The sequence below is a fragment of the Rhinolophus sinicus genome, chromosome 18 (genome assembly GCF_057876585.1).
Source record: "Rhinolophus sinicus isolate RSI-liver-muscle chromosome 18, RSI-T2T, whole genome shotgun sequence".
Taxonomy (NCBI): domain Eukaryota; kingdom Metazoa; phylum Chordata; class Mammalia; order Chiroptera; family Rhinolophidae; genus Rhinolophus; species Rhinolophus sinicus.
In genome coordinates this window covers 37,090,334-37,117,485 of record NC_142518.1, presented here as the reverse complement: position 1 = coordinate 37,117,485, position 27,152 = coordinate 37,090,334, and the positions used below count along the sequence as shown (strand labels likewise).

The following is a 27,152-nucleotide window of genomic DNA, read 5'->3' as shown; positions in this document are numbered from 1 at the left end:
GTGGGGCGATAACATTTTCTAGGCCAAAGGGCACAGTACCAGCAAAGTCACAGTGGCCAGTTGTGGAAAACAGTGTTTTCCACTGTGGCTACAGTTTGGCAGGAGTCAAGGCGAGTATTCGTCCCTTCGCTGCTGCAGGAGCCCCAATGTCTGCTCTCCACTCCCACCCCACCCCACCCCACCCCACCCCACCCTGCAGTGCTTGGGGCCACCCAGCAAGTCCCTCTGCAGAATTCCGTGTTTAGGGTTTCCTGTTTGGCTACTTGCCTGGGCAGGCACTTTCTGATTGGCCAGTGTGCTTGTTACCCATCTCCCCACCTCCGAAAGCTCCCTAGGTTCCCACCCGCCAGAGCCTCTCTGCTGGCGGATTCCATGTCAGTCCTGAGGTGATTGGGGTGGGCGCCTGGCTGCTCCACAAGCACCTGCACCCACCCACTCCCAACAGCCCAGCTCCAACGCTGCAGTTAGCTGGGACAAATAGCTCCAAGGGGCCGGAGTGGGGGCGGTGGCAAGGAAGTGCCTGTGAGAAGCTAGAGTCAGCATCTGCCAAGAGGAGCCCAGACACACCCAGACACAGATTCCTGTTAGCATTTTTTCGTTCATTCAACACTTATTAGTGTCTACTGTATACTAGAGCTAAGTCTGGGCATCTGGGGTGGAGGAGGGCTGGTAGAAGGTGAGGACATCTGAGCGAGGGAATAGACTCAGACTAGGTGATCCTTTCCTTTAAATATTGAACACATCAATGCCTACTACATACTAACAATAGTCTTGGACATCATGAGGGGTAGGGAAGAAGAGTCAGAGTGGTTTGTGTCTCCACAGTGCAGAGAACAAACCCAGACACTAATGCTCTTAGCATTTGGTCATTCGTTTAGCACTTACGAATGCTGGGCTCCTTGTAATGAGACAAAACATAAGAATCATCATAATTATGGTAATAGCTAGTACTTAGTACTTTCTTTGTGCCTGGTAGTGTTTTAAGCCTCCATATCATGAATTTGTTTAATCCACCATGAACCTGTAAGGATCAGTAATGTCCCCATTTACCAAGGAGGAAACAAAAACACGAAAGGTAATAGGCTGGCCGTTTCTGAAGCACCGCATCAGGAGCAGAGTTTAGGACTTCGTGCTGTGAGTGGACGGGCATCACTGTGGGAGAGTTCAGATGGGAGATTTGTGACACCCGGAGTCTGTCAGCGTGGTCACTTCCCTGGGTTGACTTCCCCTTGTGTAAAATGGGCCAGTTGATGGGTTGAGATGAAGACGGGGTTGATGAATATTTGGTCATCTTGGGAGGAATAAGCCAAAGTGAGGGGTTCTGGTTGCTACTACAGAGTACAAGAGAGCGTTTACAAGACAGTGGAAGTTCGTGTGTGCGCATTAGGCAGTGCATATCCTTGTGCATGTGTGATATGCACACCTATGGGTCTGTGCAAGAATTAAGGATGTATTGAGTGTGTGCAGTGTGAAGTTACAACCATGTGTGCACCATAACAATGTGAGTTATGGGGGGGTGCACATCAAGGCAACATGGATATGTGTGTGTGTGTGTTATAAACATAGGTACAATACTGATTACAAACATGACGTGTGGGTTTCACAGTCGTTCACCAGGACACAGCAAAGAAAAGCATTCTTGGAGCCTCTTCTGTACACTCATTCCTGCTGGAGAACATGGAAACAGTGTAGAGGAGCCTTACCTCTGCCTCAAGGAGTTGAGACACTTCTGGGGAGGAATCCTCATTCTTCTGCAAAACAGTCTACAAAAAATTAATCTCTGGAAATTGAGCCACCTGGTGAAAGGGAATGACGCTGAGGTCCACAAGTACTAGGAACCTGGAAATGGGGCCCCTAGGAAGAGGCAGTCTAGCAGCAGATTCCTGAGGAGCCAGAAAAGTCTAGACCTGCAGTAGTTCCTTGCCCTCAGAAAAGGCACCATGGGTCCAGCACAGCTTGTTTGTTTCAGTTACTGAGCAAAAAAACTGGACAGCACATATTGGAATGTTGGGAAATGCCCAATTCGTGGGGAGTTTCCCATATGGGGAATGCTGGGATATGAAATGCCGGAGAGGGTGTTGGGAGAGAGGGGAAAGGAATGGCCAAAGCAAAGGCCTGGAGGTTCGACTGAAGGTGTCGGGGATGGAGGAGGAAGTAGAGGATGGTTTGGAAGTATTTGACTTGACTGGGAGCCTCAGGGAAGAGGGGATGGAATCTGAGTCCTGGGGGAAGGGACTTCCCAGAGACCTTGGTCAAAGATGATCCCTGAGAGGAACAGGACATGCCTGGCAGAAGTCACAGCACTTGCAAGGATAGAGGTGGTCTCCCCCCACCTCCTGCCCGCCTCCACACACATCGCCTTAGAGGTGAGTCAGGTGATCATTTTTAGTTTGAAGGCAGGCACTCTGACTCCAGACCCCACACCATTACTACCTCGTTTAATCAGGCCAATGATTTAATGAATTAAGAGTGGACACGTGAATAAGTGAATGATTCACCTGAAAATCCTGCGGGCAGAAGAGACTCCTAATCCGCCTACTTCTTGCCATATCTTTATCCCCCTCAGTTGGTCTCCCAGCATCGCTCACTATGCCCACAAGGCCCTGCTCAATCCTGTCCCTGCTAGCCTCTGACCCCATCTCCTGCCAAATGCCCTTCTCTCGATTTGCTCCAGCCACACTGGCACCTCGTCTGGCACATTCTTTTTTTTTTAATTTATTTTTTAAATTTATTGGAGTGACAATTGTTAGCAAAGTTACATAGATTTCAGGTGTACAATTCTGTATTACATCCTCTATAAATCCCATTGTGTGTTCACCACCCAGAGTCAGTTCTCCTTCCATCACCATATATTTGATCCCCCTTACCCTCATCTCCCACCCCCCACCCCCCTTACCCTTGGCACATTCTTAAAAGGAAAAAACAATGTGTGGATCACAAATTGAACGTGACCCTCTGGTAATGAATTGGAATTCTCAGGTTCCTTCATCTATAAAACGGAAATGATATTACCCACCCCATATTATTGTTGTGAGGATTGGATGAGACAATACACTTCTCAAAACAGCTCAGTTAAGCATTGGGTACAATCAATCAACAAATAATTATTTTAAAATGAATTTGTGCTTTCATTGTAGTCAGGATCTCACAGGAGCAGACAGAATGACTTTCACGGCCCACCTCTACCTGGACTATAAAAGTCATTTGTTTATGTGGCAAACATTATTTGGCACCAACTGTGTGCATACCATAGGATGGGTCTGCCTCTGCCTGTAGAAAGTTCTCTGGTGCAGGGGGAGACAGCCATGGGCACTGATAATACCAGGTGGTTATCGTGATTTTTGGCAGACGAATGGGGGCGTACAGACCGAGTATGTATGTAGAGGGGGATAGATGGACACACGTCAGGGCTAGAGCTTCAGGGAATGTGCCGGTGTGGCTGATCTATGTTCGTTATCGTCTGTGGGTATGCCTTTTATCTGGTTGTGCATACTCGTGTGAGTTTCCCTGGTTCAGTGTGTTAGTGTGGTGCCCGGGTGCGTGTAGGTGTATACACGTGCATGTATGCATGTATGTCCATGTGTGTTACCCTGGACTTGGGTGTGTATAGATTCCTAGATTGGTGTGTCTTCTCTGTCTGTACATGCCTCCGTGTGTTTCCTTACTTTTGTGTGTGTCATTCCCTGTGCGTCTCCAGCCCCCCAGGGCAAGGGTGTGTACCCCGCCCAAGTGTCCAACTCCGCCTGTCTGTTGCTGTCTACACCACCCCCGCATGCCTCTGCCTAGCTGAGCCTGTGTAGAAGTGGGAAACTGATCACGCTGCGGGGTACTAAGTGTGACCCCCACCCCTCGCCATGAGGGAGTTATTTCTGTACTTTTGTGTCTCTGTGTATGCCTCCATTCCCACCCCCCCATACATGCCTTCTGCGGTGAATATCAACACTGGAAACCAAGTATCTGCGGAGGGTCCTGCGTGTGGATGCGACTGAGTCTGAAGACCAGGATGAAGTGGGGTGGGGGGCTTGACTGACCACCCACCCCTACCCTTCGGACAAGCACCTACCCCCGCCCCCACTCCCCAAATTGCGCATCCCCAATCGGAGGGGGGGAGGGGAACAAGATGCGGCGTGGCGCGTGCGCACTGCCACCTTCAGCACCGCGGACAGCGCCTTCGCCCCCGCCAGCCGGCGCGCGCCACCGCCGCCCCAGCACTGAAGGCGCGCTGACGTCACTCGCCATTCCTCCACAAACTCCCCTTCCCGGTCGCCTTGGTCGCGTCCACGCCGCCGGCGGCCCTGCCGGACTGCACCACGCGAGGCACGAGATAGGGGCGCACGGGCGCGACCATCCGCGCTGCGGCGGCCGCGACTAAGCGCTGCCTCAGTCTGCAGCGGGCAGCGAAAGAGTCGCGTCGTGCCTGAGAGTGCAGCTGTGCTCCTGGGCTCGGCGCGGTCCGCCCCCGCGGCTCCTGACCAGACTGCTCCTAGGACCCCCTGCCCCGCGCTGCAGCCATGAACTACCTGCGGCGCCGCCTGTCGGACAGCAACTTCATGGCCAATCTGCCAAATGGGTACATGACAGACCTGCAACGCCCGCAGCCGACCCCGCCACCACCTGCTGCCCCCAGCCCCGGAGCCACGCCCGGTCCCACGACCGCCACTGCCGAAAGGGCCTCCGCGGGCGCCCCTGTGGCCTCTCCGGCCGCCCCTAGCCCAGGGTCCTCCGGGGGTGGTGGCTTCTTCTCGTCGCTGTCCAACGCTGTCAAGCAGACCACTGCGGCCGCGGCCGCCACCTTTAGCGAGCAGGTGGGCGGCGGCTCTGGGGGCGCAGGCCGTGGGGGCGCCGCCGCTAGGGTGCTGCTGGTCATCGACGAGCCCCACACCGACTGGTAAGCCACTGCCCCATGTCTCTCCATGGGCCTGGGTCCCCAGATGGTTCCGTGACGAGCAATTATCGAGCACCACTTGTGTGCCTAGCACCTGAGCCCCCTCGCCTAGACCCTTTTCCTTTAAATTATTATGCTGGCCACTTCCTGTGTACCCCGCCCTTACCCCACCCCAGATCCCCTCGATCCATACAGGGGGAGGTTATGGGGCACCTGCTGTGTACCTCCTTCCCAAAAGCCTTGGCTTCAATGTGTCATGTGAACATTTGAGAGCAGAATGTTCCCTGCCCCCCCCAACCCTCACACCAAAGGCCTTATTTATCCTCTAATGGATCTCGTGAGCATGTATCAAGTACCTGCAGTGTGCCTCAACAGGAGCCTTTCTCCAAGGCCTTTGGCTTTATGAATTTTGTGATCATTCGTTGAGAGTTTGACATGTGTCTTGTCCCCTGCAACCCTTGCTCTAAGGCCTTCTCTCTAATAGATCTTGTGAGCATGTATCCAGAGTGAGCTGCGTGCCCGACCCCAGCCCTCTCCTCAAGGACCTTTAAAACTAGTCAGTGAACTTCGAGTGCCTGCTGTGTATCCCACCTCAGCTTCTCACCAAAAATGTTGCCTTTAATGGATCCTGTGAGCCTTCATTGAATGCCTTCTGTGTGCCCCAACTCCGGACCCCCTCTCCAAAGGCCTATTTCTCCAAAGAATCTAGAAAGCGTTTATTAAGTGTTTGATGTATGCCCCTTTCTCAAACATATCATTTTCCTCAAATGAACATTTTTTAGCCGTCTGTGTGTGACTCATCCTCAGACTCTCTCCCCAAAATCCTTTTCCTACAATGGCTCTAGAAGGCATTTATCGAGTGCCTCCTTTATCCCCCATTTTCAAGCTACTTCTTCACAGACCTTTCCTTTGATGGACCCACCTAGTACTTATCAACCGCCTACTGTGTGAGCCTTCTCTAAAGACTCTTTTCTCCAGTGTAGTCAGCAAGCTTTAATTGAGTGCCTTCTATTTACCCCATCCCCAAACCCTTTCCCCAGTGCCTTTTCCTCCAGTGGCTTCAGTTTGCATGTATTGAGCACCTTCTGCACGATCCAAACTTAGACCCTCTCCATAAAGGGATTTGCCTCCAATTAATACAGTAATCAGATATCTAGCACTTGCTGTGTGTACTATTTCAATCCCTCTTTCCAAACACCTTTTCTTTTTAATAACTCCTTGGAGCATTTATGGAGCACCTGCTGTGTGCCTGATTCTGTGCCTCCTCCACAAAAGCCTTTCCTCCCATAGATGGAGGATCAAGCTTGCATAGATCAAGTTTCTGCATCCCCACTCCCGTTCCCCAAAAGACTTTTCCTCCAATGGGTCTGGTGATTGTATGCCCATCCCTAGCCCCGCCCCCCCCCAAAGACCTTTTCTCTTAATGGATTCACTATGCATTTATTCCTTATGTGCCAGGTGCTCAATTCTAATCTCCTTCCCCCAAAGGCCCTTCCCTCCAATGGGTTCTGTCAGCATTTATGGAGTGCCTTCTGTGTGCTCTGTGTTCACTCTTCCTCCCCAAAGTCCTTTTCTTGCAGTGGATCCAGTACCTATTGTGTGTAGGGAGTACACCCCACTTCATTACCCCTAGGAGAACTTGCATCAATCATAAAGCCTCTCCCCAGGCTCCTTTACTTTGATAAGTCCAGAGCCCAAATTATAAAGGTTACCCCTTTCCCACTCCCTTCAGTGTCCTTAGGATTCCCTCTCCCAATCTTAAGTCCATACTTCAAAGAGCCTTTCTTCTATTTAAGCTGCTAAACACTTTTTGAGCACCTACTAACTATATAAGAGCCATTCCAAGTCTGGAAGTTCTGCCCCTATCTCAAGAGCTCCCTGCCCAAGGGTCTACTTCAGCCTAAATTTATTGCGAATCAGCTTGTTACTGGTTAGAGAACCCCTCCCCCCCAGGAGCCCTTACCCAGCATCCTTTCTCTCTTTTCAGAGCCAATTATTTATTTTACAGATACTTTTCATGTGTGAGTGTGGGAGGCTTGTGTTAAACACTCCTATATACTAAGACCCCTCCTTCAGTTTTTCTTCCTTCTAATCCTCATCACCAGCTGGATTCTCTATACCTTTTCCTCCATTTAATGTCACAATTGTTTAATGAACACTTATTGTATACTACTAAGAACCCCATATTCAAAGCCTCTTCTCCTCCCCCTCTTGTAGCCCTAATTCCCCCTTCAACAACCTTCACCCTGCCTTCCACACTACACAATCCTAAAAGCTCATAATGTGCACCTACTCTATGCTGGCCAGGTTCCCTCCCCCACTCAGATGGCTATCTTCCCAATGGCTCCTTTCCCCCAATTAACCCAACGAGCATTTATTAATCTCTTAGTGTATTCTGTTCAAACAACCACATTCCCATCCCTGCATCAGATCCTCCAGTCTTTTCTCCATCATTCCACAAAGCATTTACTGAATACATGCTAGGATTCCTTCACCAACACCCACTCGCACAGCTGCCATCTTCCTGACTAAATTTGCTTCACTGAAGTCAACAAACCTTTATGAGTCCCCTCTGAATATTGGTAACCGTCATCCTTCAGATCCCTTCTCCACTCTGACCCTCCAGGCAGGTTCTTTGCTGCTTTTTCCTTTATTCCAACAAGCATTTATTAATTATCTACTGAATACTGACAAGACCCTTCCCCTTCCCATAATCATAACTCCAGTGTTTTCCATTTTTTCTTCTAATTTGTCCAGGAAGAATTTATTGAGAACCTGCTAGATTCAGTGAAAGATTCTTCCTTCCCCTTCTGCATTGCAGAATCAGCCCCCCTCCTTTATCCCAGCAGCTGCTCCAGTCTTTTCTTTCAGTCAATGTAGCAAATATTTATTTAGTGTCTACTATAGGTGGGGTAGGACAGATAAAGGGAGAGAGCTTATATACACCAGCTCAGTGTGGGGACAGAGACCTCTGCGTCACCAACTTGCAGACATTCAGAGCTATGCAAGTTTTAGATATCTCAGCCTGGAAAAAAAAGAGGCGTTGTGCAAACTCTAATAAATTGTACACATAAAGTCTGACGCCTTTCCCACCAAATCTCATTGTCATTCCTTTCTGGGTCTCAAATCCTCTGCGATTGAAAGTTGCAAATTCTGGAGCTGAGGCTCATCTCCCATTTTTAGAGATAATTTAGTCCAGTGTTTTTCAAACTGTGGGCCATCTATTGGCTTGTGACCAGCATTTCATTTTGTTAATGAAGTAGGATGAATGAAAATAGAAAATAACCAAGTATGTTGCACATAATAAATGGAATTATTATTTAGCAAAACTGTTAATCCAATATGAAATATAATCAATAATGTATGCCATATATTATATATGACATATACTAATAATACATTTATTATATAATGGGTTTACAGTATATAATACATACATGTGTGTATATTTTGCTTCATGAAATGGAATAAAATAGAAAAGGAAGTTTCAGACTCTATTGCACATAGTAGGGGTAATTATTTTCTGAAACTTTCATTCTAATTATATATATATATATTTAAATACATTCTACTATACAGTCTAGATACAGCTACACATATGTAATAAACAATATATTGTATGTTATATATCATATAAGACATCCTATATTATCCAACATTGTATTTGCTATATAATATATATGTGTCTTATATAATATATATTATATATGTAGGGTGGGTTCTTATGTAAATATGTATATGGTGGGTTATATAAACTATATTTGTTACTGTGACTTCTTTTCTGAGACTTCCCTGAAAGCAGACCTTGAGACTCTGAGATTTGCATGCAGATTTCTTGGGGAGAGCTCTGGGGAACACCTGTTGTGGGGGAGGAGTGGGGGACGCAAGAGTTGGCAGAAGGAAAGGCTGAGCTCTGATGCAGCCACAACAGAGGTCTCAGCCAATCCTCTGGGGAGCTCTGGAGCTGGGATGACCGTCCAGAGCTATCCCAATGGGGGGGGGTGGCCAGGCTTCTGCATTCCTGCATCAGTCAGTCATGGAGGCCCCCTGAGAGGAGGGACAATCTTGGGGAAGGCAGATCAGAGCTGCAGAGGGCAGTTCCCAGGGCGGGATGGCACTGTGAGCCTCCAGCAGCAGCTACTCCCAGAAGCTGGGGGATAGATGCAAAGGCCTGGGGAGGAGGGTGAGGGTCTGGGTGGAGTACACGGTCCACCCCTTGTACTGCTCAGATTCACTCGCTTCTTAGAGTACATTCACCCGATCTGGGAACAGCATTTCCAGGACTGCAATTGGCCTTGTTTTCTGAGGGAAACTTGAAAGTGCATGGTTAGTGAGACGAACGAGAGCCTCCACTGCTGCAGCTGATAAATGTGGCATAAATAAATAATATGTGTTGTCTCCTTCTACTATACATTCTAGATTCCCCTCACCCTCAGTTGGTACCTGTGTTGGTCTTGGTGGCTCACCTGGTGCATGATCCGTCCCCTCATCCTGAGACCTCCCTGAGCCCTTGGTCCCCATGCTGTCTTCAGGCTGTGGCTGCTCTACTTGTCCATGCGCTCTCAAAGTTGAGCAAGAAGTACCAACATGTGTGCAAGCAGATCACCTGGGTGCCTCCCTGCCCCCCCTGTGTAACAGCAGCCCTGCCTCCTCCTGACGATCAGGGTCATGTGCCAAGACAGTGACTCCTCTTCGTGTCCGTTGGTGTGCGAAACCTTCCGTGTCCGGAGAGCAGTCAAAGCTTAGAATGTAATGGGATGCTTGCTGTGTTCCCTGGTAGCAGTGTTCCCCCTTAAAGAACCAGGACCTCTAACCCTGTAGAGCCCTGAGGGAACAGAAAGCACACATTCCAGACGTGGATCACTGGGATTGGTGGTAAGCTGGGCTACTTCCACTTTCACTTCTGGGTTCCCAGACCCGTGTACACACATTGTACCTATTAGAAACATAGCACGAACGATGGTCATTGATTTAGGGTGTACACTGGGTTTTGGAGGATGGTGCCCCATTCTTGCATGGTATCACCTCCAAGCTGGGGGCTTAGCTGTGGCTACAACAAGTTGTTCCATCACTCTACCAGGCCAGCAGCTTCTGGGTAGTGTGGTATATAATGTCATCGGTTGATTCCATGGTCATGGGCCCACTTTTGCACCTCTTTTGCTGTTTGATGCAATGTTATGTGGGATCCCATACTCGTGGGTCAAATACTGTGTAAGCCCTTGGATAGCAATGCTGGCCAAGGTCCTGCAGTTAAGAAAGGAAAACCCATATATAGACTATTCCATTCAAAATTAGTCATTACCCTTTACGGGATGGAAAGGGCCCGATGTAGTCAGCTTGCCACAGAATAGCTGGTTGGTCTTCATGAGGGACAGTGCCACGTCAGGGACTCAGTATTGGTCTCTGTTGCTTGCAGGTTGGACATTCAGCAATAATTCTGTAGGCCCAACATGTAGCCTCTATGTCTGTTACTCTTACCACTTCATGTGTGTGCCTGTCTCCCAGCACTGGGATGACGGATTCCAGAGGCTGGCTGACGTCATCGGCTAACTCATCTGTCTACCTGGTAGCTTAGTGCCACTTCCATGGCGGATGCTGTCTGGTGGGTGTTAACACACAATACAAAGATCTCTGCTCCTCACTCTACTTCATCTCCATGCCTATATGTCCACCTACATTTTTGTGTCCCAGACCTCCTTGTTCCAGTCTTCCAATCGTTTTTCTTCAAGGCCTCTGACTAATCAGCCAAGCCATTCACCACTGCACATCAGTGAACATATATTCTAATCTTGGGCCACTTCTCTTTCTCCACAAAGTAGGTGAACAGGTATACAGCCCAAAGCTTTGTCCAGTGGGGGCTCTGCCACTATTTTCAAGGCCACTCCGAGTGGGCCGATAGTGCAGCCACTGTCCGCTTTTGGCTTCCAACCACATACCAAGCCAACCCATTTGTGAAGCAAGCTTAGGCTTTTTCTTCTTTCATCTGCTGGTTGTAAGGAATCCCCTTAGGGAGGTGAGGGAGGCATGAGCACAACAGTTTGGCTGACCTGGACATCTGGGCTACCTGCTCAGGCAGCTTGGTTGGTCCTACTTGGGTGCAACTCTGGCTGCTGGACCTGTTTGACTTTATTAGTTGGCAGGCCTGGCACAACCTAGCTTATAATGGGCACTCTGGATGCACACTTACTAGGTGCCCAATGGTCAAGCATTCTGTCTCTATCAGGGCCCAGCACTGCACCAGGATTTGTTTCTCAAAAGGCATGTAATTCTCTGCTGCAGATGGCATGGCCTTGCTCCCGACGCCCAGGGGCCTCCCACTTGAGCTTCGCATAAGCTCCACACTGCATCTTTTCCCACTGTTGACACCTCCACTATCTTAGGATCTGCCGGATCATATGGCCTGAGTGGCAGGACTGCTTGCATCGAGCCCATTTCTGTTCTGGCTCCCACTCAGGGCTGGCAGCCTTACATGTCACCTGAAATATGGCTCAGAGTAGTATTTCCAGATGTGTAATATGCTGCCTCCAGGATCGGAAAAGACATACCAGATGTTGGGTTTTTTCCTCATTGTGGGAGGTGCAAGATGGAATGCATTATCTTATTATTTGGACTGCTGTTCTGGCATGCCTTGGATCCCTAACCATTTTACTAATGTGGCAGGCCCCTGAGTCTTTGTAGGTTTTACCTCCCACCCTCTGGAGTGCATGTGTCTTATCAAGGCAATGTACTAACCACCTCTTGCTTATCTTGCCCAATCAATATGATGCAATCAATATAGTAATCCAGTGTGATTTTCTGTGGGATGCCCAGATGGTCCAGGTCCCTTTGCACTATATGATGACACAGGGTGATAAAGATAACATAGCCCTATGGCAAGACCATGAATGAATGTCATTGTCACTCCCCCTGTGAGTGTAAAACATTTCTGATCCTCTTTTCTGATCAGAAAGGAAAAGAATGCATTCACTAACTCAGTGGCCACCTGCTGTGTCTGAGGTCTTCTTAATCTGTTCTCGCAATGACAGCATGTCCAGTACAGTAGCTTCAACCAGGGCTACTACTTAGTTGAGTTTGCAGTAGTCTACAAACATTCTCCAGGATCCATCCAGCCTCCTCAGGGGCCGAATTGGTTAATTCATTGGAGATATGATGGGACTAACACTGCTGCGTCCTTTAGATCTTTGAGTGGCACTAATTTCCACCATCACCCCTAGAATAGATACAATATTATCTTTGATTTCCTGTTTGGATTGGAGAAGCGGGGTGTAGTTTCAGAGGCATCCATTTAGACTTCCGTACTACAATAGCTCTTACCCACAGGCCAGGCCAAGTAACCCATGTAAGTGTTCTGACAACTACAGATATATGAGTTCCAATTATGCATTTGTGAACTGGGGAAGTGACCACCAGATGGGTCTGTGGACGCAATGGAACCACTGTGCACAGGACCTGGGCCAGGACTTCATTTATTACCTACAACTACTGTGCTCCTCAACATGGCTGGTGCCACTCTCACCAGAATCTTCCTCATTGATTTTGTAAGTTGGGTATATCCTCTGGGCCCTCCCATAGAACATAGTCAACTGGTGAGTTTTCCAGACTTTAGTAGAATATCTACTCTAACATGTCTGCTTCTTTGGCCCTTTGATCCTTTCCTCCACAGTTTACCATAAAGTTACAGTATTTCCGCTTCACTTGATGTGAGCCGTTGTTTTCTCCAAGTTTCCATAAGCCATCCAGCAGTGTATGAGTAACATCTGCTAGAGTCGTTGTCAGGGTTTTAAGTTCTGTGTCCCGGGAGGGTGCCCCACCTTCATGTTCCACCCCCGGGATTCATCATCCTCAGGATCCAGTCTCGTGCAACCTTTCCCAGCTCCTGCCAAAACACATTAGCCAGACTCTTCAGCTTCTGTGTATTTTTGCTTTCCTTCCTTTGCAAGCTTACAACCTCTCCAGTCAGATGCTAGGATTTGACCCTGGTGATTGATCTGGTTGCTGAGAGGGGAAGGAGGAGGGTAGATTCTGAAAGGGGCAAGCAGTGTTTTATGAGACACCTGCTTCATTCGAGGCTTCTGCATTATCTTCAAGGAGAGGGAAGGTCTATATTTTAACAAGGAGGAGTGGGCTACTTCTGCAGGTGAATCTTTAAGTTCAAGGAGTTACATTCATCTTCCCAGGTATCCCCATCCCAAGTCTCAGGGCCCCACTCCTGTCCTATTATGGCCCTGAATATGGCATAGGAGACATCCTGGGTGTGAGAATTCAACCTTCTCTGAAGTTCTACTACACTTGCAATTAAGTCCTAAGCCTGTTCCTCCCCTCTGACTACCCTCTGGTTGCAGAAGCTTGGGATTTCCTTCAATGCAGCCAAGGAGGGGGGGCGGACGGTTAGCTCAGTTGGTTAGAGCGCAGTGCTCTTACAACAAGGTTGCCGGTTTGATCCCCACATGGGCCACTGTGAGCTGCGCCCTCCACAACTAGATTGAAACAACTATTTGACTTGGCGCTGATGGGTCCTGGAAAAACACACTTAAAATAAATAAAAAAAAATTTTAAATGCAGCCAAGGAGGTCCTCTGGCTTTTACATTTTGCTTTGAGTTGGTGATTATTCACCCTGAGCATGTCAGATCTTTCTTCAGCTAATCAATGGTGTTTAGTGAATAGTCACCCAAGTCTGGTTACCATTTCCCTCACACCTTTCAAGTACCAGGGATATTTCACCAGCTACTGTATTCCTCTCCACCAGCATCTCATTACAGCCCACCATCAGTAAAAGTTACTGCTGCTCCAAAACCGCAGGGGCCTGCACTGTCATTTTCCCACTCGGGAGAATAAACTCCACACTATCTTTTCCCACTACTGACACTTCCAGTATCATGGAATCTGCCAGATTTCATGGTTCAAGTGGCGTTTTGCTTGCGTCATAGCCCGAACCTGCTGCAGAGCGCTTTGTGTCACTACAGCATGTCAGGGGCTATCTGTGCTCCACGCCCCAACAAGTGATGGCTCCTCTGCTAGTCTGCTGGCTGCTGGGTGACTCAGCTCTAAAATGGCATTTGTGGTTTGACTTCTCTGGCCCACTGTTTTAGGTTGGACTCTCTGGAAACAGGTTTTGAAACAGTTGCATGTCGGAGGCTTACTGGGGAGTGCCTTTGGTATCAACACCTGTAAGGAGGGCAGGATGGGGCAGGAGAAGCTGCTCCACGATGTGGCTGCATCAGTGGCCACAGCTGTTCCTAGAGGGCGCTCTGGGGCTGGGATGGTCCTTCAGGATCAGCCTAGGTGGAGGCAAAGAGGCTGGCCTTCGTGCTCACTCAGACCAGATATAAGCCATGGACTGCCCGAGGTAGGTGTAACCTTGGCCAAGGCAGTTCCCTGGGACAGAAGCCAATTCCCAGTGGGACACAGCTGTGAGCTGTCACCCTGATATTCAGGTGCATTGGCCCCAAAGAGGACATCTGAACAAAGCCCCACAGTACTCACGACCCTTATGGTCAAAAACGTTTGAAAAATAGTGATACAGTCTACACTCATCTCCATGTTATAAATGAAAAATGCAGTTCTAAGAAAGATTCTTTCCCAACACTTGTGAGGGGTCAGTATCAGTGATGGAGAGAGAGAGAGAGAGAGAGAAAGAGAACTGTGCTTGAGGTCTTTTGGGTATATCAGTCAAGCCAGTAGGGCCCCTTTGTGCTGTGTGTGTGTGTGTGTCCGAGACCCTGATTGTATGCATGAAGGTGACCCCAGGAGTGCCTTCTCCCCTCATCCCCCTTCTATGAGAAAACTGATTGGGGATGAGCTTCTGTCTGTGAAGAAACCTGTCAGGTAGGAATCCTGAGCCTGGGGGAAGATGCCCCTGGAAACCTGGTCCCGCTGGGGATGGGCCCAGGGACAGTGACATAGCAGTTAGTGCTGTGCCTACGGCTGCTCCTCCTCCTCTCCTTCCTATGGCTTCCCCGCCTCCTCAATGCATTCCTCCTCACCTCCATCATTGCTGGCTCCAGCTTCTATAGCACCACCACCAGCCTGTGCCCCTCAGTCTGCTCCTTCTTTTCTGATACCCATGCCCACCCGTGGCTGTTGTGTCCCTCACGGCACAACCACATGTGGTGAATGTGCTCCTCCTTGGGAAAGGGCCAGAGAGCAGAGAGATGCTTCAGGCCACACAAGCGGACTCAGGCCCTGAGACAAATCCAGACAGACTTCATTTGTATGTATTCTTTATGGTTCTTTGACATTTACAAACCTCTGTGCAATTTCAAAGTATGTTACAGTTTACACAGCACCCCTTATTTTCCAAAGCTTTCCAAAAACATTACAATAGCAGTGTGACGAGCAGACCATACTTTGGGAGTTGCCTGATTTCTGAGGTTTAAGGACTTATTTTAAAGCCTGCAATGGTCTTTGACATTTATACACCTCCACGAGGATTACTTTATTGTTTTTTTATTGTTCACAAAGTATTGTTTGAGTTTTTCAAAGTATTTCAACAATCATAAATCACTCTATGGTTTCTCTAGTGGCACCAAAGGGACAAAATGGGCAAAGGACAGGCCTGGGTTCTGTCTTCCTGAGATTTGAGCATTGATGGATGTGCTCTCCTTTTCTCTCCAGGGCGAAATACTTCAAAGGAAAAAAGATCCATGGAGAAATTGACATTAAAGTAGAACAGGTTAGTTGGGGCAGGTGGACTTGGGGGTGAACTGTCCAGATTGCAAACTGAGTGGTCATTTTTGTGCGATGGGAGTGAATCACTGATTTTTTTTCCTTTCCAGGCTGAATTCTCTGATCTCAACCTCGTGGCTCATGCCAATGGTGGATTCTCTGTGGACATGGAAGTTCTTCGGAATGGGGTGAAGGTTGTGCGGTGCGTATAAAAAGGGTAGCTTGGTGTTATGGGAGAGGCCTAAGGCCTCCCTTAGAGCTGAGGCAGAGTCCCCACCTCCCCACCCATCCTTCTGTGAGCAAGAACTTAGGCACAGTGCAATGGAATGTTATTCAGCCACGAGAGAGAAGGAAATCCTGCCATTTGTGATGACATGGGTGGACCTTCAGGACACTGTGTTCAGTGAGATAAGTTAACAGAGAAAGACAAGTGCTGCATGATGTCCCTTATATGTGAAATCGTAAAAAAGTCAAACTCATAAAAACAGAGAGTAGAATGGTGGTGACCAGGGCCTGGGGGATGGAAGAATAGGAGCGATATTGTTTAAGGGCACAAAAATGGTAGATAAATAATCCTAGAGATCTAATGCACAGTATCGTGAATACAGATAGCAACGTTCTATCATAGTGATCAAACGTGCTTACAGGCTAGATCTCAACTATTCCTGTCACAAAAAAGAAATAATAGTTATAAGACATGATAGGCAGTGCTAACTAATGCTACAATGGCAATCACATTACAATATATAAATGTATCAAATGAACATGTCATACACCTTAAACTTACACAGTGTTATCTGTCAAATATATTTCAATTTTAAAAAAAGAGCTTAGGAACAGAATGTGGAAGATAGCTTCTCTTCTGAAGAAAAGCCAAGGATCCCAGAAGACCACAAGCCAAACTTTTCAGTTATTAATTCAACAGACATTTCTTGAGTGTCTACTGTATGCCAGGTGTCACTCTCAGCATTTGACATTCAACAAACATTTATTGAGCACCTGTGGTACTCCAGGAGCTGTTCTACGTGCTGAAGACCTGGCAATGAACAAAACAGACCCCAAAAAAGACCAAAAAAAAACCCCACAAACCCCTCTGCCCTCATGAAACTTACATTCTACCATGGGATACACACAATACACAAATAAATAAAAGAATGCAAAAGTGCTAAGGAAAAATATATAGAAGCAAAGGGATGTAGGGATTTGGGCTGGTGGAGGGGTCTACAATTGGGATAAGGTAGACCTGTAGTGTAACAGACATTTGAGTAGAACTACATGCAGATATCTAGGGGGAAACTGTTTCAGGCAGAAGGAACAGCCCAGGTGGAGGCCCTGAGGCTGGAATTTATTCTGAGCAGCATCTTTTGAGGACAGCTAGTAGTCTGAGAGACCTACTAGGTAAGCTGCAAGCTGACCTTGTTGAGGAGAGGAGCAGGTAGGAAAAGCTTAAGGGGTGGGGGTCACCAGATGGGGAAAGGGTAGGAAGGGTGCTTGTAGGGGAGGGAACCGCTTGTGCGTGTGTGCTGAGGTAAGAAATCACTTTGTAATTTCTAGGAGCTGTGGAGGTTTAGAAACTTGGTCTTTGTTCTGAGGGAGGTGGGAAGCTTCTAGGGGGACCCTCAACACTCCTACCCCTGAACCCCAGGTCTCTGAAGCCAGACTTTGTGCTGATCCGTCAGCACGCCTTCAGCATGGCGCGGAACGGAGACTACCGCAGTTTGGTCATCGGGCTGCAGTATGCTGGAATCCCCAGCGTTAACTCTTTGCATTCTGTCTACAACTTCTGTGACAAGCCCTGGGTGGTAAGTGACAGGAAGGATGCTATTGGCACAGGGAATATCTCATGCATGCAGGTGGGAGCTCAAAATCACTGTGATTTTGGGGGACTGAGGAAGTGTGCAAGCTTGGACTCCCAGTTTGGAGACTTCCCCCAGGTGAAGGACTTGCTGACTTGTCTCTCCTGGCTCTCATAGTTTGCCCAGATGGTTCGGCTGCACAAGAAACTGGGGACACAGGAATTCCCTTTAATCGATCAGACCTTCTACCCCAATCACAAAGAGATGGTGAGTCTGGGGGAAATAGAGTGGGCAGAAGGGAAAAGCATCATGCCTACTGCAATAGTATTGCCAATGGATGTGTTACCAATGGGATGCTATCAGAGAGCACAGCTGGCACGTGCTTGCAGAGGGCGAAGTTGCTTTGGGAGGGTGTATTAATACTGTGAATTTAGTTAAGTGATTACAAGTGTGATTTAAATCATTAATCCTATTATATACAGTATGTATTCTCTTACCAGTATTAAAAATCGACTTCTAATGTAAATTAACAGAACTAATGTAATGAATCAGATTATATTACATATAGAAATCAAATCATTGTTACTAACATTATCAAATATTCCTCTTGATAGAAATGTTACCAATGTCTCAAATTAGGATTGGCAATAAAAATTATCAATAGCAGTGTTAGAAATTAAATTGCTTACAAATGGTAATTAAATTGTAGGCTACTATTATCATAAAATATAATCACTAATATTACAAATTATCACCAATACTACAAATTTATATTCCTGATATAAATTATGAGTACCAATGTTATGAATTAAACTATAGTTCCCAATAGAAATTGAATAATCATGACTAGTATCATCAAATATTATAACTATTATTACAAATTATTATCAACATTACAAATTATAAATTATAAGTCCCTGTTTTGAATTATATTATACTTAATAATAGAAATTGTACTATCATTACTAATATCATCAAATAATCTAACTAACATTACTATTTATTACCAGTGATACAAATTAAGATTATCAATATAAGTGATTAGCACCTATGTTGTAAATTAAGTAATAATTACTAAAAGAAATTAAACTATTAGTAAAACATTGTAAAATGTTGTTAGAAATTATTGCCAGTGTTACAAATTAATATTACTAATATAAATTATGAGCATGTTATGAATTCTTAGTTACTAACAGAAATCATTATTAATATGATTAAATTCCAATTGTTATTATAAATAATTACTAATATTGAAGTTATGATTAGCAATATAAATTATGAGTACCACGGTTATGAATCAAATTTTAGTTACAAATAGAAATTGAATCACCATTATTAATGCCATCAAATTTTACTACTAGTTTAATATTTTTAACAATGTTACAAATTACATTTATATAATTTGTGTCTGAATAATATATAAATAATCATCACCAGTTTTATGAATTAAATTACAATTAAGTATCAATATTGACCCAACATTACCAGCTTACTTAAATAACATTGGTACTAATATTAAAAATTCTTATCTGTATTACAAATCATGGTCACTGATACAAATTTGCAGTGTTATGAATTAAGTTTACTTCCAGATGAAGATCAAGTCATTAGTTTTCAGGAAACCAAATTTGTTTATCATTATTATTATTCCATATTCTTTGAGAGACAGCATAGTTGCTTGTGATTAATAGTGTGGACTCTGTGGCCAGAATTTCTTTATTGGAATCCTAGCTCCACAGCTTATTAACTTTCTAACGTAGGAAGCATCACTTAAATGCTTTGTGCCTTCATGTACTCATTTGCGAAATGTGGGTAAGAGTAGTTCTTGCTCATAGAATTGCTGTGAGATTTAAATTATTTAATGAGTGAAAGTGATTACAGCAGTGCAGCTAGCATATATGACGTTGCTACCTATTCCCTTCTATTCCTAGCTTGTTGAATGTTTTTATCATGAGAGGATGTGGGACTTTGTTAAATGCTTTTTCTATGTTTGATATGATCAAGTAGGTTTTTTCCTTTATTCTATGAATATGGTGTATTACATGAATTGATTTTCATGCAAGTTGAGCCACACTTGCATCCCTGGGCCAGATCCCACTTGGTCTGATGTATAATCTTTTTTATATATTGTGGGATTCAGTTTGTTAGTATTTTGTTGAGAATCATAGTAGGTGTATCTATAATCATAAAGCATATTGTTCTGTAGTTTTCTTACAATGTCTGTCTGGTTTTGGTATCAAGGTAATAGCCTCAGAATGAGACGGACAGTGTGTTGCCTTTTCTTCTATTTTTAGGAAGAGTTTGTGAAAGTTTCGTGTTTATTCTTTTTAAATGTTTGTTCAAATTCACAAGTGAAGTATATTTGATCCGTTAGTATAGCCATTCCACCTCCCTTTTGGTTACTATTTGCATGGTAAATCTTTTTCCATCCATTTACTTTTCTTTTCCCCCCTACTTCCGCCTCCCCCGACACACACACACACACACACACACACACACACACACACTCTGGTATAAGCGTTGTTTCTCAGTCTAGTTGTGTAGGACACAGCTCCTTGGCCCATGCTGGTATTATGCGCCTTGCGCTCCCCCCGGCTGAGGCAGTCGGTCACCAGTCATCCATGGGCCGCTCACGGCAGCTCACGGCAGCTCACGGCAGCTCACGGCAGCTCACGGCAGCTCACGGCAGCTCTCGCTGGCTGCTGGCCTCTCACGGCAGCACTCCGCAGCTTGCTGATCACAGCAGCCCACCTCCAGGAGAGCTGTTGTTCAGAATCTTAGCTGTAGAGGGCGCAGCTCACTGGCCGGTGTGGGAATTGAACCAGCAACCTCGGGCGTAAGGAGCACCACGGAGCTCCAACCACCTGGGCCACCAGACTGGCCCATGCATTTACTTTCAACTTATTTGTGTCTTCGAATCTAGAGTGTGTCTCTTATAGAACAGCATATAATTGGATAATATTTTTCATCCATTATGCCTAGTTCTACCTTTCAATTGGAGTGTTCAATTCATTTACATTTACTGTAATTAGTGATAAGATAGAATTTCTATTTATAATTTTGCTATTGGTGTTCTATATTTCTTACGTCTTTTTCTGTACTCCTCCATTAATGTATACTTTTGAGTTAAATAGTTTTTTTTAATTAAACTTTATTGGGATGACAATTGTTAGTAAAGTTACGTAGATTTCAGGTGTACAACTCTGTATTACATCATCTATAAATGCCATTGTGTGTTCATCACCCAGAGTCAGTTCTCCTTCCATCACCATATATTGATCCCCCTTAACCTCATCTCCCACCCCCCACCCCCCTTACCCTCTGGCAACCACTAAACTATTCTCTGTGTCTATGAGTTTTTGTTTCCTCATTTGTTTGTCTTGTCCTTTTGTTGTTTTCAGTTTTATATACCACATATAAGTGAAATCATATGGTTCTTGACTTTTTCTGTCTGACTTATTTCGCTTAGCATTATAATCTCAAGATCCACCCACGTTGTTGCAAATGGTACTATTTCATCTTTTCTTATGGCAGAATAGTATTCCATTGTGTATATATACCACAACTTCTTTATCCATTCATCTATCGAAGGACATTTTGGTTGTTTCCATGTCTTGGCCACCGTAAATAAAACTACAATGAACATTGGAGCACATATGTCTTTATGGATAAATGTTTTCATATTTTGGGGAGCAGATACCCAGGAGAGGGATTGTTGGGTCATATGGTAATTCTGTTCTTAATTTTTTGATGAACCTCCACACTGCCTTCCACAGTGGCTGTACCAATCTGCATTCCCACCAACAGTGTATGAAGTTTCCTTTTTCTCCACAGCCTCTCCAACATTTGTTACTATTTGTCTTGTTGATGACAGCCATTCTGACTGGGGTGAGGTGATATCTCATTGTGGTTTTGATTTGCATTTCTCTGACGATTAGTGATGTTGAGCATTTTTTCATATGTCTATTGGCCATTTGTATGTCCTCTTTGGAGAAATGTCTCTTCAGGTCCTCGGAGCATTTTTTAATTGTATTGTTTTTTCGTTGTTGTTATTGTATGAGTTCCTTATATATTTTGGATATTAGCCCCTTATTAGAGGCGTTGTTTGCAAAAATCTTCTCCCATTCGGTTGGTTGCCTCTTTACTTTGTCAATGGTTTCTTTTGCTGTGCAGAAGCTTTTTAGTTTGATATAGTCCCATTCATTTATTTTAGCTTCTACTTTGTTGCCTTTGGGGTCAAATTCATAAAATGCTCTTTGAACCCAAGGTCCATAAGTTTAGTACCTATGTTTTCTTCTATGCAGTTTATTGTTTCAAGTCTTATGTTTAAGACTTTGATCCATTTTTAGTTAATTTTGGTACATGGTGACAGCAGTCTAGTTTCATTCTTTTGCACATGGCTTTCCAATTCTCCCAGCACCATTTGTTGAAGAGGCTATCTTTTCTCCATTGTATGTTTTTGGCTTCTTTGTTGAAAATTATCTGTCCATATTTATGTGAGTTTATGTCTGGGTTCTCAATTCTATTCCATTGGTCTGTATGTCTGTTTATCTGCCAATACCACGCTGTTTTGATTATTGTAGCCCTGTAGTACAAGCTGAAGTCAGGGAGTATGATACCTCCAGCCTTATTATTTTTTCTTAGGATTGCTTTAGCTATTTGAGGTCTTTTGTGGTTCCACACAAATCTGATGATTTTTTTGTTCTATTTCTTTAAAAAATGCCATTGGGATTTTTATGGGGGTTGCATTAAATCTGTATATTGCTTTGGGTAATATGGCCATTTTAAGTATGCTAATTCTTCCAATCCATGAACATAGAACCTCTTTCCATTTCTTTGTGTTTTCTTCAATTTCTTTAAAAATGTCTTTTAGTTTTTAGTATATAGGTCTTTCACTTCCTTGTTTAAGTTTATTCCTAGGTATTTTATTCTTTTTGCTGCAATTGCAAAAGGAATTGTTTTTTGTATTTCTTTTTCTGCGATTTCATTGTTAGTATATAGGAAGACAATGGACTTTTGTGCATTGATTTTGTAGCCGGCAACTTTACTGTATTCGTTGATTGTTTCTAATAGCTTTTTGGTGGAGTCTTTAGGGTTTTCTATATATAGCATCATGTCATCTGCAAAGAGTGATAATTTAACTTCTTCATTCCCAATTTGGATGCCTTTTGTTTCTTTCTCTTGCCTGATTGCTCTGGCAAGAACTTCCAACACTATGTTGAAAAGCAGAGGTGATAGGGGACAGCCCTGTCGTGTTCCTGAACGTAGAGCAAAGGGCTTCAGTTTTTCACCATTAATTATGAGATTAGCAGAGGGCTTGTCATATATGGCCTTTATTATGTGAAGGTATTTTCCTTCTATACCTATTTTATTAAGTGTTTTAATCATAAATGAATGTCATATCTTGTCAAACATTTTTTCTGCATCTATTGATATAATTATATGATTTTTGTCCTTTATATTATTTATGTGGTGGATCACATTGATGGATTTGGGTATGTTTGGGTGTGTTCATCCCCCTTGTGCCCCGGGGATGAACCCCACTTGGTCGTGATGAATAATCTTTTTAATGCATTGTTGCATTCGATTTGCTAGAATTTTGTTTAGGATTTTTGCATCTATATTCATCAGAGATACTGGTCTCTAACTTTCTTTTCTTGTGCTGTCCTTACCAGGTTTTGGTATCAAGGTAATGTTGGCCTCATAAAATGAGTTAGGGAGTACTGTCTCTTCTTCAATTTCTTGGAAGAGTTTGAGCAGGATTGGTATTAGATCCTCTTTGAAGGTTTGGTAGAATTCACTAGTGAAGCCATCTGGTCCTGGACTTTTGCTTTTGGGAAGGTTTTGGATGACTGATTCAATTTCGTTACTGGTGATCGGTCTATTTAGATTTTCCAGTTCTTCATGTTTCAGCCTTGGAAGGCTATATGTTTCTAAGAACTTGTCCATTTCTTCTAGGTGATTGAATTTGGTGGCATATAGTCCTTCATAGTATTCTTCGATGATCCTTTGTATTTCTGTGGTGTCCGTGATAACTTCCCCTTTTTCATTTCTGATTTTGTTAATTAGTGTCTTCTCTCTTTTTATCTTAGTGAGTCTAGCCAAGGGTTTGTCAATTTTGTTAACCTTTTCAAAGAACCAGCTCTTTGCCACGTTAGTTTTTTCCATTGTCTTTTTGTTCTCTATTTCATTTAGTTCATCTCTGATTTTTGTTATTTCCTTCCTTCTGCAGACTTTGGTTTTCATTTTATCTTCTTTTTCTAGTTCTTCAAGGTGTAATGCGAGGTTATTTATCTGGGATTTTTCTTGTTTCTTGAGATAGGCCTATAATGTTATAAACTTCCCTCTTAAAACTTCTTTCACTGCATTCTAAAAATTTTGGTAGGATGTATTTTCTTTCTCATTTGTTTCTATGTATCTTTTGATCTCTCCTCTTATTTCTTCTTTGAGACAGTTGTTCTTTAAAAATATATTGTTTAATCTCCACATATTTGTGGGTTTTTTCCTTCTTTCTTTTTGCAGTTGATATGCGATTTCAAAGCCTTGTGATCAGAGAATATGCTTGGTTTGATTTCAATCTTCTTAAATTTGCTGAGGCTAGTTTTATGTCCCAGTATATGGTCTATCAAGCAGATATTTTCTAATGCACCATTTCAGTTATCTTGTTTCTTTTCCATGTCTTTTTTTTAAAATAAATTTTATTGGGGAATATTGGGGAACAATGTGTTTCTCCAGGACCCATTCCATGTCTTTTTAAAAATTATATTCTTAGTAGTTTCCCTGGGGTTTACAATTAACATCTTAATTTATACCACTCTTATTTGAATTGATAATAATTTAATTTCAATAGTATTTTTTAAATTTCTTCTTTATAGCTTCATTTCCTCACCCCTCCTTTGTGCTTTTATTGTCATTATAAATTACATCTTTACACATCATGTACCCATGAATATAGACTTATAATTATTGCTTGATGCCATTGGCTTTTAAATTAGATAGAAGAAAAAAGTGTTACAAACAAAAAAATGCATTCATACTGTCTTTCATATTTACCTATGTGGTTACCTTTATAGGTACTCTTTATTTCTTCATGTGGATTCAAGTTACTAAGTAGTGTCATTTCATTTCAGCCTGAAGGACTCTCACAGTATTTCTTGTAGAAGTATGCTAGTGATGAATTATCTGTTTTTGTTTATTTGTGAATGTCTTAATTTTTGAAATATAGTTTTGAAGGATATAGAATTCTTAATTGACAATCTTTTTCTTTCAGTGCTTTGAATTTGTCCCACTGCCTTCTCGCCTTTAAGGTTTCTGATGAGAATTCAGCTATTAATCTTACCAAGGATCCCTTGAATGTGATGAGTCACTTCTCTCCTACTACTTTCAAGATTCTCTCTTTGTCTTTGGCTTTTATAAGTTTGCTTATGATGCATCTAAATGTAGATCTCTATGAGTTTATCCTGCTTGAATTTCAGTGAGCTTCTTAGATGTATAGATTAATATTTTTCATCAAATTTGGGAGGTTTTTAGCCATTGTTCATTCAAAGATTCTTTATTGCACCTTTCTCTCTCCTCTCTCCTTTTGGGACTCCCGTTATGTGTGCATTGATATGTTTGATGGTGTTCCACAAGCCGCTGAGACTCTGCTCATTTTGTTGATTTTTTTAAATTTCTGTTTCTCAGATTGGATAATCTCAGTTGACCTATCTTCAAATTCACTGATTCTTTTCTCTGACAGTTCAAATCTACGGTTGAGCCCCTCAAGTGAATTTTTCATTTCAGTAGTTGTATGTTTCAATTCCAGAATTCTATTATTTATAATTTCTGTCTCTTTATTGATAGTCTCTATTTTTTAAAACTCTTTCTTATACTTTCATTTAGTTCTTTAAACGATCTTCTTTAGTTCACTGAAACTATTCTAAATGGCTGACTTGTAGTCTATCTATTAATTCCAACATCTGGGCTTCCTCAGGGATAGTGTCTATTGACTGCTTTATTTTTCTGTCTTTGGCTCATATTTTATTGTTTCTTTGCATGTCTCATAAACTTTTGTTGAAAACTTAACATTTTAAATAATATAATGTGGCAACTGTAGACATCATATTCTTCCCCATCCCCAGGGTTTGTTTTTGTTGTTCTTTGTGAGGTATTTTTAGTGATACTCCAGAACTAATTCTGTAAAGTATGTATTCTTTGTCATATATGGCCACTGAAGTCTCTGCTCCAGTAGCTTAGTGGTCAGCTAATGATTAGACAGATATTTCTTTAAACACCTAGAACTAGTAAGTCTCCAAGTCTTTGCTGATGGGTTCAGTGTGTATGTTTGTGCATGCTGTTAATGCTCAGGCAGGCTGTTTACAACTTTGCCTTAACTTTACTTCCAACTTGTGCAGAGCCTTCAAATCAGCCAGAGATCCTTGGCATGCACACAGCCTTATGCATATTTGTGGCTCTCTAGGTTCCTAGGAATATGTCAGAGGTTTTCAAATCCTCCTATGGAGATCTCATTACCCAACTTTTCCTGTTAGGTTTTATTGGTCAGCTTGTTGTTTGTCTTAATTGTAATCACTGCCTCACACACCTGCTATGTTAAACAGCTGCTGCTGATTGTTTCTGAAAAGTACGACCAGGCAAAGCTGTTCACACCAGATGAACTCTGAGTCAGGTCAAATAGACACGTCCTAAGTGGAGTTTTCTAGGAAAGTGTAAGACAGGTCAAATAAAGATAGTTCTCTAAGAATGGAACTTAGGGGGGACTCCAACCCTGTTCTGCCTCCTCCTGTGGTTGCTAGGCTGCTGGTTTTCATCAGGATTGCAAGGTTGTTGATTTTCAAGACTGTTTGTTGAAGTGGGAAGAAGGGGATGGGAACAGGGAAAGTTCAAATGCCACAAAACTCACTGTTCTTACTGAGATTCAACCATTTTTTTAAATTGTTATAGACCTTTAGTCCATTTTTAAAGCTCTGACAAAACTGATTTTGACAATTTTTACCAGTATTCTCATTGCTTTTATGGAGGTTATAGGCCCTTACTCTAGTATTTCCACTGATATCACCTCCAGGCATATCTTGTTCTTTCGCTGCCTCAGCCCTAGGATAATGGTATCTCAAAGCCAAGATCTGGCAGCCAGATGTACTCATTGCTACTAGAATGTCCTTCCTTCTTGGCTCCCTCGCTGTACAGAACCAGAAAAAATACACACACACACACACACACACACACACACACACACACAGTACCAAAAACTGTATACACATTTTAAGAAAGGAAAACTATATTAAAATTGTAATACTCAATATATACTGGGGGTGCCAAAAAATGTATACACATGACTCATCTTTTGTTATCGGTATGTATTCATTTTTTTGTTATCGGTATGTATTCAGTATTACAATTTTAATACAGTTTTTCCTTTCTTAAAATGTGTATATATTTTTGGCACCCTCTGTGTGTGTGTGTGTATAATGTTTTCATACTGATACTTCCAATTATAATTCAACACATTACACAGTTCCTTCTAGCCCTCCTTCATTCTATGTTTATATTTCTCTTCTCTAACAGTGAGAACCCTAACCTCCAACATCATCAATATACTTACTCATTTCTTCAATCCTACAAAACACAGAAAGTATTTTTAGAATTTCAACACCCATACCATTGTGAAAAACAAACCTAGTAACGTAGAGCTTAAGATTTGTTTGCCCTTTTTATGCCTATAGATGAGGATATACCGTCAAAGTACTGCATTCATAAGTTACTTGGTGTAATTCGTGTTATTTCTCATTCACCATGGTTATGTTATTCA

At 43.5% G+C, this 27,152-nt stretch overlaps 1 protein-coding gene across 2 annotated transcripts in view; it reads left to right on the top strand.

Annotated features, from left to right (window-relative positions):
- The first annotated feature begins 4,262 nt into the window (after positions 1-4,262).
- Positions 4,263-27,152, top strand: part of SYN1 (synapsin I) — a 54,498-nt gene continuing 31,608 nt past the window's right edge. The window contains exons 1-5 of one of the 2 annotated variants that reach the window (XM_019716710.3): positions 4,263-4,888; positions 15,501-15,558; positions 15,662-15,753; positions 17,197-17,353; positions 17,525-17,614. In XM_019716710.3, coding sequence (XP_019572269.1) covers positions 4,512-4,888; positions 15,501-15,558; positions 15,662-15,753; positions 17,197-17,353; positions 17,525-17,614 — 774 coding nt within the window. In that variant the 5' untranslated portion in view covers positions 4,263-4,511. The remainder of the gene's footprint in view (positions 4,889-15,500; positions 15,559-15,661; positions 15,754-17,196; positions 17,354-17,524; positions 17,615-27,152) is intronic. The other variant, XM_019716711.3, reaches the window with a different exon arrangement.